Below are 12,046 nucleotides of genomic sequence, written 5' to 3' on the forward strand. Positions count from 1 at the left end.
CCCGTGGGACAAGGGAAGGCATAAGCCGAAGTAACCGGGTAGCTAAGATCCTACTTAGTATTTTATAATGCATATTCAGCATTGAGAGCGGGTGATAAGCAGTGACATCCGTAGGCGATTTCCGCACTTTTAAAAGGGGAATAATGAGTTCCTCTTGGGTGGACGGAGGCAGTGTCCCTCGGTCTTTAGCTGCCTTATAGAGGGTCCCCATTCGAGAGGCTAAGTCCTTGATATAGGACAAGTAAAATTCAGTGGAGACTCCATCTTTACCTGGTGTTTTGTTTCTGGCCTTGATGGCTGCACAGAGAGATCTCCGGAAGCAGGATGTCTTGACCTAAGACCTCAGTGTCCTGAAGCAGGAGTGTTGGTATGTCTACCCGGGACAAGAACTCTCAGATATCCATAACCGTAGCAGTAGCAGAACTGTGATATAATTTAGAATAGTAGAAGAAAAAATCCTGATTGATATCAGCCTGCCAGTAAACCTTGCGGTTTTGGGCGATTTGAAGCTTCACTCTAACTGATCCCCTTTTAGTGGGGTTCGCCAGCCACGCCAGGAGTGAACCAGTACATTCTCCCTCCGTGTGTGCCTGGACCATGTAGTTCTTATAATCAAAACATTGTAATCTTTCCACCCCTTTTGCCACTTTTCCCTTGGCCTCCAAGATTTTAGTCTAGAGGTCTGGGTTGCCTGGTCTGCTCTGTACCAGTGTTCTTAGCTACTTTTCCGCCGCCGTAATATCCTGCATCAGTGTACCACATACCACATCAGCCACAAAAATACAACAGTCCCTGAGCACTGCTTTAAATGTCTCATATTATGTTATTGGTGATGGGATAGACCCCTCATTAGTCTCGAAATAGGCTCTTATGGCAGTACCAATGGTGTCTCAGAAACCTTGGTCTTCCAATGATTCAGGTTTAAGCCTCCAATGTAGGGTTGGGAGCTCAGGATCGGCTCCAGTGTAGGCTTAGCAGTAGTGGATTGTGGTCTGATATAGTCCTAGTTAAATATTCAGAGTCCAATATTCACTCATGACTATCAGGCGAACACAAAAAAGTGTGCAAGCAAACCTGAAGCTCATAGAGAGGGGACTAGAACAGGTAATCATGTTCTCTGGGATGATGAGCTATCCATGAGTCGATAAGGCCCCTTCCAATTGCCAAGCGGTAAAGGCCCTGGTGCTGTGGTAAACTGATTAATCTAAGAGGGGGAGGAAGGGCGTGGTGTTTCTACCGGCAGAGTGCGCCATGCAATTGAAGTCTCCACTCAGTATAACTGAACCTGCCAAATACGGGGCCAGGTGGGTAGACAGGGTGACCAAGAAGGCTGTTTAGTCGGTATTTCGGCCATAGATATTTCATACTGTAACCTCATGGCTATCCAGTCTCCCTGTTACCACTACATAGTGTCCCATGGGGTCAGTTACGGATAGAGTATGTTGAAATGGAACCGTGGGTTTTACCCAAACGAGGACCACCCTTGCATATGCAGATTATGTTGTATAATATACTTGTCCTCTCCATTTGCGGTGTAATGCTAGTCCTTCCTTAACGTCAAGGTGGGACTCTTGGAGAAGTTCTATCTGAACACCCCGTCTAATGAGATGGGAGAATACTTTGATGTTTGGTCATTGCCTTTACATTCCATGTGAGCATTTTATAATTCAAGGAGGTAGCCGTTTGACATGCTTGAAGTGGCCCTCTAATCCCTGCTTCAGGGTTAATTTCCACATCAGCAGGTCCCCCCTCCCCACCAAAGACATAAGGTAGATGGTCAAGGCTCTGCATGCAATAATTCCCTCTTTCACAAAAACATAAACATAAACTTTCCAACTCCGACTCCCCAGGACAAGCAGCACAATTCCACTCATCCAAATATTCAGCAAAACTCTGAACAGGTGCAGTTGCAAATATACCTCCATCTAATCATGCAGCGTTTGGGGGGGGGAGGGGAGGTGATGGTGCCTGACTCTGCTGCCATGCCTCCGGCATACAGCCTACATACAAGTGACATAATAGAAATTGCAGCCCTAGGGGGCTGAATGCGTTATGGTAACCAACAACACTCTACGGTGGTCTTCGTGGACCCAGTGGCTCTCTACTTTACAGTAATTGGGAGTTTTCTCAAATTTCTAGCTGAAGTCATCAGCTATTCATGGCATGAGTACAGGTAGTGGGTCACTAGATGCCTCTGATCCGGAGTCAGATGTGACAGCAGAGTGCCCAGCAGCCCCCAGGTCCGGGGAAGGCACAGGGCTGCCGTCCTCCCTATTCATTGCTGCCACGGCTACAAGTGCTCATCAATGTTCTCTCTCTGCCTCTGTGTCCGGTGGAACCTGTGGACAGGGCCGTCTTTCTAAGTGTCGTTGATTTGGACGTTGGGGGTGTACGTCACCGCTTGTGACCGCTCGGCCCGGTTTGTGGGTTAGCCTCCAACCAGTCCCTCAATTCGCTAGGAGACTGAAAAAATTGTACCCTCTCAGGTGTGACCACTCCCATCTTGCCTGGAAACAACATGGCATATTGTAGGCCATAGGCTCGGAGTTGCTTCTTGGCTTCTTGAAATTATGATTGTTGTTTCTTAACCTCTTTTGTAAAGTCAGGGAAAATCATAATGTTGCTGTTTTCTATTTTGAGCTCTCCTCAAGCTCTGGCCTGTGCCAGAATGTAGTCCAGATCCCATAATACAATAATCTGGCAACCACTGGTCTTGGCGGCACTTCTGGTGCAGGCAGACAAGAAGGTTCTTTATGCGCGCGTTCAAGTGCGTAAAAGGAGGACAGGCCCTCCAGAGCCACCTCATTCCACAGCCAGTTCTCAAGAAAGGCCACCACATTCGTACCCTTGGCTCGCTCCAGGATGCCAATAACTCGCATGTTGTTCCTACACGATCTGTTTTCGCTGTCCTCAGCTCTAGTCTCCAAGATCCGAATCATGGTATTTCCGCCACTAGGTGCTCCGCTTCCGTGACCCTCTCTGTTTTAGGAAGCTGGCGTTGTGTATATTATACCAAAGTAGGGTGTAGTGTGCACAGAATCGAGTGTATCCCCAGAGGCCTGAAGAATGTCCTGTAATGTTGGGCACGCTATCGCCTGGTCTCTCTCTTTAATGGGCCTCACTCCTCCGGCAGTAGGAAGTGGTAGAGAACTCCCTTGAAGAGGGGGTTTTAGGAAGCTGGCTCTGTGTATATTATACCAAAGTAAGGTGTAGTGTGCACAGAGTCGAGTGCATCCCCAGAGGCCTGAAGAATGTCCTGTAATGTTGGGCCCGCTATCGCCTGGCCCAGCTATTTTTCATGGATCGTCTCCTCCTATACAGCAGCCGGTTCACCTGTGAGCCTGGACCCGGTGTCCTGGTCTCTCTCTTTAATGGGCCTGACTCCTCCGGCAGTAGGGAGTGTAGAGCACCCCCTTGAAGAGGGGGTTTTAGGAAGCTAGTGCTGTGTATATTATACCAAAGTAAGGTGTAGTGTGCACAGAGTCGAGTGATAATACTAAAGTTGTCTTTTGTGGTAGTGTGGTCAAGCAGTTAGGCTTATCAGAGGGTAGTGCTGAGCATTTGTTGTACACACAGTCAAGAAATGAGGAACACACTCAATGACTAACTCCAGGCCAGTTGTTTTATGTATCAAAAATATACTTTGTTACTTTATTTCTAAAACTAAAAGGATCTTTGTTGCAGGTATGTAGTTTCAAGAATGCATCACTTTCAAGTATTAAATACACTTTGTTTAGAATGTACAAGTAAAACAGTTTACAGGTAAGTTAGACTTCTAAGTTTCAAAAGTGGATACAGTGCAATCTATTATGGAAAGCAATGCAGTCCTAGGGGAGGAAAAGTGAAAAAAACAACTTGCAGGAGCTTAAGGTGTCCACAAGGCAAAGTTTAGAAAGACACCCAGGGTGTACCACCAGCAACACGGGACCAGCCGGGTGATGTCGGGCACCCCATGGAATCCTATGGAGACAGGGGGCACTTAGAAAGAAACAGCTTGCAGGTAAGTACCTGCGACTTCAGGGCACCGATCTGAAGAGTTTAGATCAGCACCGGAGGGGCCACAGGTCAGAACCAAACACACCAATGGCAACGGGGCAGTCAACAGCCTACCTTGGCTACAGGCGCGGTGATAGCAAGGAGAGGGTGAGGAGCACACTCCGCTCGAATGCAGTCCTAGGTGCACGCACTGCACAGGCCAGCACCCTCGGGATGAGTAAAGTTTGTCTGTGCCGTTAGGATTCTTTCCCTGGTGGTGCACCGCGCTCGCAGCTGCTGCCGTCTGTCAGCACGCACAGCACCATTTAACCAAGGCCCTTATTGCCTCCTCACATGGATGAGCTCTTCTACTGTCTGCTCTCTCCCTGCAACAGAAGGGGCATCCCAGCTTTTTAAATTAGCAGATGTCGGCTGATGGTGAATTTGCGAGAAGCAGCTCAGGGAGGCTTGTCTTGTCGCGTAGGTGTCTGAAGAGCATCCAGCTATTTGACCAGTCACTTTCCAAAAAAGTGCAAGTGAGCTACGGCCTTGTGTTATTTTTTAGAGGCTGCTATCGCCCTTGAATATGATCTTCATAAAAATAGTACTTGTTGTAGATCAGACAGTTTTCAATCAAGTATCAGGGTGGAAGTTTTTTGTATTTATTTGAACACAGCTTTTAAAAGGGGAGGCAAACTTAATCTGCACACAGAAAGCCAAAAGTGGTTGCCCTAATAGACATGAGATGCTTATGTACACAGTTGTGAATTGGGGATTCCTACCCTACTAGACTTGGTATGTTTATGTTCACAGTTGTGTATTTTTATGCCAGCTTGGACGCGTGTTGGTCACCTCCCATGATTCTTTTCCTTATTTACCAAGGTTTTTCAACAAAATTCATCCAACCATTATTTTTATACTTTTTGGTAATTAGGATTGTATGCTTGTGAATATGAGGAAGATTAATTCTTACCACAGAAAAGTTTGTCGCTGTGGCCCTAGTTCTTCAGCATTTGTCTGTCTTGCTCATACACCTGACTGACCCTTCCCAATACTGTTTTAGGAAGAGTACTGAACTAGTGTTTACATGTTTTTCTTCTAGGTCACCTCGAACAGAATACATTTTGGGATGGTGCTTTCAGGGAACCTGAAAATCTGAAGTCTCATTTTATTATTAAGTTAAACATTTCTTGAAAAGTATTTCCGGGTCATATTGATTTGCAAGACAATTTTTGTGGGCATCTATCTTTTGGAGTAGCCATTCTAGTGAAATACTGTTTTTGGTTAAAAATATAAATTGTCATTGCTACAGCCTTCACACCATGATATGGTTCACGTGGACCACGTTGGCACCCAAAGGCCACTGCTTTTGCAAGGATACCAAAGCTGTAGTATACCAGTAAAGGACTGCATGTCACTTTGTTATTATTGATTTCTTACTATATGTGTTATTGAATTTGGGAGCATGTGTGCCTTGGTGGTATTTAAGTACCTTTTTATAATGATGGGATCGATTAATTTAAAAGTACATTCTTAGTCTTTTGTTTTCTTTTTACAGTGACTTGGACATGGCTGAATTCCTGATAAATCCAAATGCTGGACCTAGCCGTTATAATTTGATTGCTGTGTCAAACCATTATGGAGGAATGGGAGGAGGTCATTGTAAGTTCCTCTTTGATGTCTTTTTATGTCTTATTAAGTGGTAATGAGTCATTACTGTAAAACTACTCTCTGTACGTGGGGTATAGATTCAGTTTTATAATATCATAATCAGCTCTGTTGTTTATATAAGAACTATCACCCCCTCATCTACCATTCCACCCCTCCCAGTTATTTAGATACAGAAGCTGAAAATGTGCATTGTATCCTTTAACTAGCATGCCACCAGTGGCCCTAATTAGGATGACATCTGTTTGTTTTTAAGCAGTAAGATAATTTAATTCACTCCTGTGCTTCGATATTTTTTTCAATGTGTTTGCTATTGGCCTATGGGTTTTGCTTTAAAGGGTTTTTGCATGCAGTTCTTATTTTAGATTTCCTTAAAAATGGCTAAACCATGAACTACAGCATAACATTCAAGCGTCAAGTAAACAAATGTATTTGTTGAATGTCATAATAGACACATTTCAGTACTGTGCTATCAGTACATTGCTCTATAAAACAGTCACTTTCTATTTTATGGCAGAATCTCACTGAAACAAATGTGTTGTTGAACTCTTGGATGATCAGTGCCATCTCAACCAAGGTATTTGCAAGAATAAAACAGAACCTGTAGACATTTCCTCATCTCCTGCCAGTTAGGAGACCAAGAAGTTTGTCATCGATAGGCAGGGCCCACTCCTCAAATTCTGGTAGGAGGCCACTTCAGTATGATCAAAATGTCCACCTTTCTGGTAACTTTGTTGCCAAAGTCTACCGCACCCCTGCAAAAAACAACTTTTTGTAATTCCCTTTGACCTGTCAAGACACATAGAAATCAGTATTTATATAGTCTCAAACATGTTAGAACACCAGGAATTCTATTCTTGCTATTCCATTTTGAAGCTTCCCACCAGGAAAGTGGATGTTAACCCTAGAAATTATTCTGGATTCAACTCTGCTTCAGTATTTGTTTACACACTGAAGATATTGTGAAACATAAATATTTCTTGCAGTCTTTCCCACTGATTTGCTGTTTTACGTACAAACATTCACAAGACCTATATCATTTAAAAAGGAAGTGCCTTGTATGTCCCACAAAATGTGTGTAGATTTTCATATGGTTAGTGAACTGCAGAAGCACTTATGAAATGTTGGGTTCATTCGAACAGTGTGACAGATCTCTGGTATTCTGAATGTGGTGACACCTTATTTGCAGAGTTGCACATCAGAGCTCTGCCCCCCCCCAAACACTTGATTAAACTCTAAGAAATCTAAGAACATTGTCAGGAAATGACACTGAAATGTAGTTCTTGTGTAATTCTGCAATTTTTCCACACCTGTGACTTTTCTCTCACATTGCCCTCATACAGGAGAGTTATTGTTTTACAGAAGTCTCAAATATTTCTACCATTAGGTCCACTGAGTGTATGGATACCTGACCCAACCTGCACAAAAAAGTGTCTTTCCTGAAGTACCTATGGTTACTGTGTGGGCCTTCGCCATCCATTACTCTGAAGATAAAGAACTTTAATCAGACGTAGTAAACCCATACAGTTTCTTATTTTGTACCTCCCATAAAGAGTTTGATAGCGGAGAGGGTGCAAAAGATGCATATGGAGGCAGAGGGATGAAGCCATTTGTGTAAATGATGATCTTCAGTTGGGTGTATGTGTTTTATATGCCTTTGTTCCTCTTGACATAGCTGCTGCATGAATGCTGGAGCCTGTTTATCCCAGAGTCTCACAGCATAAAGTTGGGGATGTGAATCTCTCTATAGGTGCTTTAGAGTGACTACAGTTGTCCTGTAAACAATCTGTGCTTATACATAGCTCCCCTTATAGGTTACATTTGACCTTAGATTTGTGTAGGGATGCTGTGGGTCTGCCTGCGTGCATGCAGAGGTATTTCTGGGATGTGTGTGTGTTGTTTTTATTTTCTTTTTTAATATTTGGGATGGAATTTTGTGGATGCCCAGGTAAGTTTTTTTTTTTTTTTTTTTTTTTTTTGGTGCTTCAGTTTTTTTATGCCCTTGCAGACCCGAACACCACCACCTACTTGCGTGCTAGATCTAGGTCCAGCCTGACGCCTGGGCAATATTGTAAGGTAAGGAATCTGCAGCTAGAAAGTCTCTAAAAGATAAGATGTTATCGAAGGTAAGTAACCTGTTCATCAAGACCATGTTGGTCAAAAAGCATTATGTATCTAAACACTGGGGATTTTCTGTAAACAACAAATAAATTGCAGCTCTTTCAACCTTGCAGTGGTCTGCTGATATTGCTAAAAAATCTTGTTAGAGAGATGTTTATTTTTACTTGTACGATCAAATCGTGTGGCAGTCAGTGATGGCCACACCTGCTGCAGTTGCAGATGAATAAAGTTCAACAGTTTAAGGTCTCATGGATTTATATACTCATCTAAGAAGACTTTGTTTCACTGTCTTGCTCCTTTAACAAAACCTAAAGAGCATTTTTGCTGAAGAAAATTAGAGTATTGATTCTGGCTGATTTTCACTCAGTCTGTGCTCGTCCCTGCTGCACAGTGGGGTGAAAGGGTGACCAAAAAAGCATTATCATGAATCAGTACATGACACTTGGAATTAAGCCACACTGTAAACTGGTCCTCTTGACACTCAGTTATCAAACTCCCCTTCCCGAGAGTATCTGAGATTCTTTAAGAAGCTTTCCTTCCACGCTCCTCAGTCTTTCCCAATGATGAATCAGTTTATTCCAAAGTGTTATTGAACCAGACACAACTCAGATAATCTGAAAAGGAAATGCAGAATTCATACTAATCAAGAGTCAATAAATCCTATTGATGGACCATGCCCATAAAATAAAACATAAAAAATACAAGACCTTTATTGCTCACAAAAGACATTGTTCTGAATTGTTCAGGCTTTTACCAACTACTACGTTATATATGGCACAATATCCCCCAGTGCTTGAGAAGTAGTATGCAAAGACCCATCAAGGGGCAACATCACAATTTGCTTCCATGACAATCAAATAGTAGATAGCCAAGAACTTCTGAAAGTCAAGGCTTATTTCTATCCATTCCACTCACAGCAAGGAAATAAAACCTAAGTGAGGTTCTCATCAGCTATAACCTTCTCCAGCAGGCCCCGGTCAGGCACCTTCCTAAAGCACTAACAAAAGATTTTCTAGTGAGCAAAACATCATCCTTGCTTTCAAATCAAGGGACATATTCCAGGCCAACTGGAGAAGCAGAGGGCTAGGGCTTTGAAATATGATTTTCATCTCCTTCATTTATGTTGCCCAGACCATCTTTATCTCAGAGAGATGGGCTTACTCTCTCTCAAGGAAATCTTAATACAATTTTAATCAAAGTTCATTCAACCTCTAACCATTCCTTTGCAGACCACACAATATACCTGAAGAGAAATAGTGTCTCATTCTAGGTATGATAGAGTCTTGGTGCAATTGTTTTAACTCCTTATCTTTTTAAGATATGTAACTTTTATAGTGAACAAAATGCACACTGTAGAAACAAATTTAAACTGAAAAACCATTGTGCTTTGTTGCATGTTAGTCAAACCATTGCAAGTACTTTGATCAGCACTATGATGGTGGCAAAGACTTGCAGGTTGCTGTAATCGGGGTCCACCACGCCATCAGTACTTGTAAAAAGGCTTATTAGGTTCACAGCTCTTCATTACATGGTGTCCTTCTCACCAGCAAGCAGCCACTGCCAGTCTCGCTAAGTTCTCCCTGAATTCTGAGAGCACCATGACATCAGATTTGTTGGACGTAAATATTCCACTAACCGCTACCATGTGATGATATAGAGCAAAGTGAGATCACAACATCTCACTTTCTTCACACTGCTAAGTAAATGCTTGGTGAAGAATGTATGTGCCTGAAACGTAGGGTGAAGAACTGAAATGTATAAATATATAGAATATTTACAAGCACTAAAAGCATAGGAAAACCAATTGAACAGCAAAAACTGATAAACATAAACAGTATAACTTTTCATCTACTGAGCAAAATAACACAGAAACATCAGTGACACTAATTCACGTACCACATGTAAGAAAACTGTTTTCATGTAAAAATAGTTTCGATTAACACACATATTCTTGCAAGTAACTTTGGGACTTCAGGATTCTTAGTGGTCTCTGCCTACATGGTGTTTATATGACCTCTTCATAAAAAACTCTGTAACTTCCTAAGTTGTCTCCTCCTGGCCCTATAGCTCTCAGAATGCCATTCAATCTTGTATTCCCCAAAATCTGATGATCCTGTGCCAACTTGTATCCATTACAAGCATCCATACCATATACACCAACACTACTTTCTTTATTCATTTGTTTGTCTTCCTCACTGTCAGCAGAACAATATTTTGCCACTGTAGAGAGATTCTATCTATCCCCATTGACAAACACCACATTGATGTACTTCCTTCACTTGAAATAGGCAATGGAACTTGCTCAATCCCCTTTTGATGTGTCTTAACCTCACTTTGACCGAATCACCAGGATTGTTCGTTCCCTTGCTCTTAACAGCCCTAGGCCTTGTAGGAACCACAGTCCCACCATTTATTGTCCCATTTTCTCTTTCAATCAGTTCTATAATCCATGATGAAAACAGCTTAGTTGTGGGTGTCCTCCCTCTCAGGGCACAAAAGGGCACCACTTTAGTGGTAGCATTTTTGTGGTGTGGTATGCACAAACAAAATCTGAAACAACTTCCTCAATGTCCAACTTACTGACTAAGGCCAATTCTAATGTGCCCTTAACCATTTGGTTGGGCCTCTCCACGATCCCATTGCCTTGGGGATGGTAAAGTACAGTGCGTGAGTGCTTGACACCAAAGACATACAAAAATTATCTCATTTCGTAGGAAGTCAGTTGAGTTCCATTATCAGTTATAAATGCTGCAGGAAAGCCTTTTTTTCTCACCAGTTGTGATCTTTGTGGAAATCACAGGAAGGAACCGCACAATCATCCACTTAGAGTCGACATCTATTGACACAAGACACACACTGTGCCATACCCGACCAGGATCTTGAATATTGCTTAAATCTGCTTGGGCACCCACTTTCAATCTCCTCTTGCATTCCTTGCTTTCCACACACTGTTCAACCCACAACACCACATCATTGGCCATGCCCGACCACCAAAACTCAATTCTCCACCATTTGGTTACTGTCTGGCCAAGATGTCCTTTATGCACTATCTCAAACAGTCTTTTCCAGATGTCATTGGGTGGTACAATTGTATCCCTTCGCACAATCATTTGATCAGCCACTACTGACAACCCATCCAACAGTTTGTTGAAAGCCTCAGCATATTGGTTAAGGGGCTCTCTTCCCCCTCCTTTTTTGATCATCACTTATACTGCCTTTAACACCTCATGATTCTCCATGGCGTGAGACCACACTAGCGTATCAGCTGCTCTCCGGTTCCACTGGACCACATAATCCACGCTCCCCCACCTTCCTTCACACACCTGTCTACAACTTCAGAGACAAGCAATTGGCCTGAACATTCCCCCATCCCAGTATATATGCTATGATGAAACTGTATTCTTGAAACCATGAAGCCAGTCTCGCAAGCCTTGCTAAACCTTTTCGAGTTCCACAGGGAAGAAAATCTTCAACAGAGGATTATGGTTAGTACGAAGAGTAATTTGATGTCTCAGTCATATGTCCTAAAATGGTCCACACCCCAAGCTGCTGCCATGGTCTCTCTGGTATAGGTCCCTGGGAGGAACAGGCAGTCTGATACTGCAGTGGGAGTTCTCAGGTACTTTCATTATTATTATTATTATTATTATTATTATTATTATTATTATTATTATTGTTGTAAAAGGTAAGTAGTGATCCCAAAACAAAAGTCCTTCTATCTGTGGACTGCTCCATTTTCTGGTGTCTCCACTTTCTCCTGTATTTTAAGACCGAATATCTTTGAGTTGCCTTAAGGTGTCCTGTCTCGGCCATCCTTTCTGGGCAAGGATGGAAAAGTGGTCCCAGCAGCGTCGGAATAAAGAAAGTATTGGCGTTTAGTTAGGCAAGATGTACCCAGGGCTAGGTGCTTCCTTTTTGTACCTCACTACTTGCCTGCTTAGTGTTTGACTGATTTCCCTGTCCCTGTATCACTCACATTTCACTCTTCATGTGGCCTTTACCTTATGCCAGTGACTCTACGTGGTGACTGAAAACATGCACACTTGGTAAATAAAAATACTGTGCACTAATGTGTGCCCTTCAGACCCCCCACTACCTCCTTATTTTGCTGGACCCAGCCCCAACACATGCCTGAGGCTGCAACCCTCCTGGGTCGCAGTGTGAGGTGCCACAGCATCCTCCTGCTCCTTGGGACAGCTGGACATGTGCTTTTGACTCAGAGTGCTTCCTCCGGTCCCCATCTGGTCTGCACGCAAGCCGCCTCCCTCCTTGTCTCCATTCC

General features: G+C 43.1%; 1 protein-coding gene across 4 annotated transcripts in view; it reads left to right on the plus strand.

The window, feature by feature from the left end:
* The window catches only part of USP15 (ubiquitin specific peptidase 15), a 617,233-nt gene that overhangs the window by 493,111 nt on the left and 112,076 nt on the right, over positions 1 to 12,046 (plus strand). For all 4 annotated transcript variants that reach the window (XM_069229069.1, XM_069229070.1, XM_069229071.1 and 1 more), the window contains one exon: positions 5,534 to 5,637. In XM_069229069.1, coding sequence (XP_069085170.1) covers positions 5,534 to 5,637 — 104 coding nt within the window. The remainder of the gene's footprint in view (positions 1 to 5,533; positions 5,638 to 12,046) is intronic.

This window comes from Pleurodeles waltl, chromosome 4_1 (assembly GCF_031143425.1).
Source record: "Pleurodeles waltl isolate 20211129_DDA chromosome 4_1, aPleWal1.hap1.20221129, whole genome shotgun sequence".
Lineage (NCBI taxonomy): Eukaryota > Metazoa > Chordata > Amphibia > Caudata > Salamandridae > Pleurodeles > Pleurodeles waltl.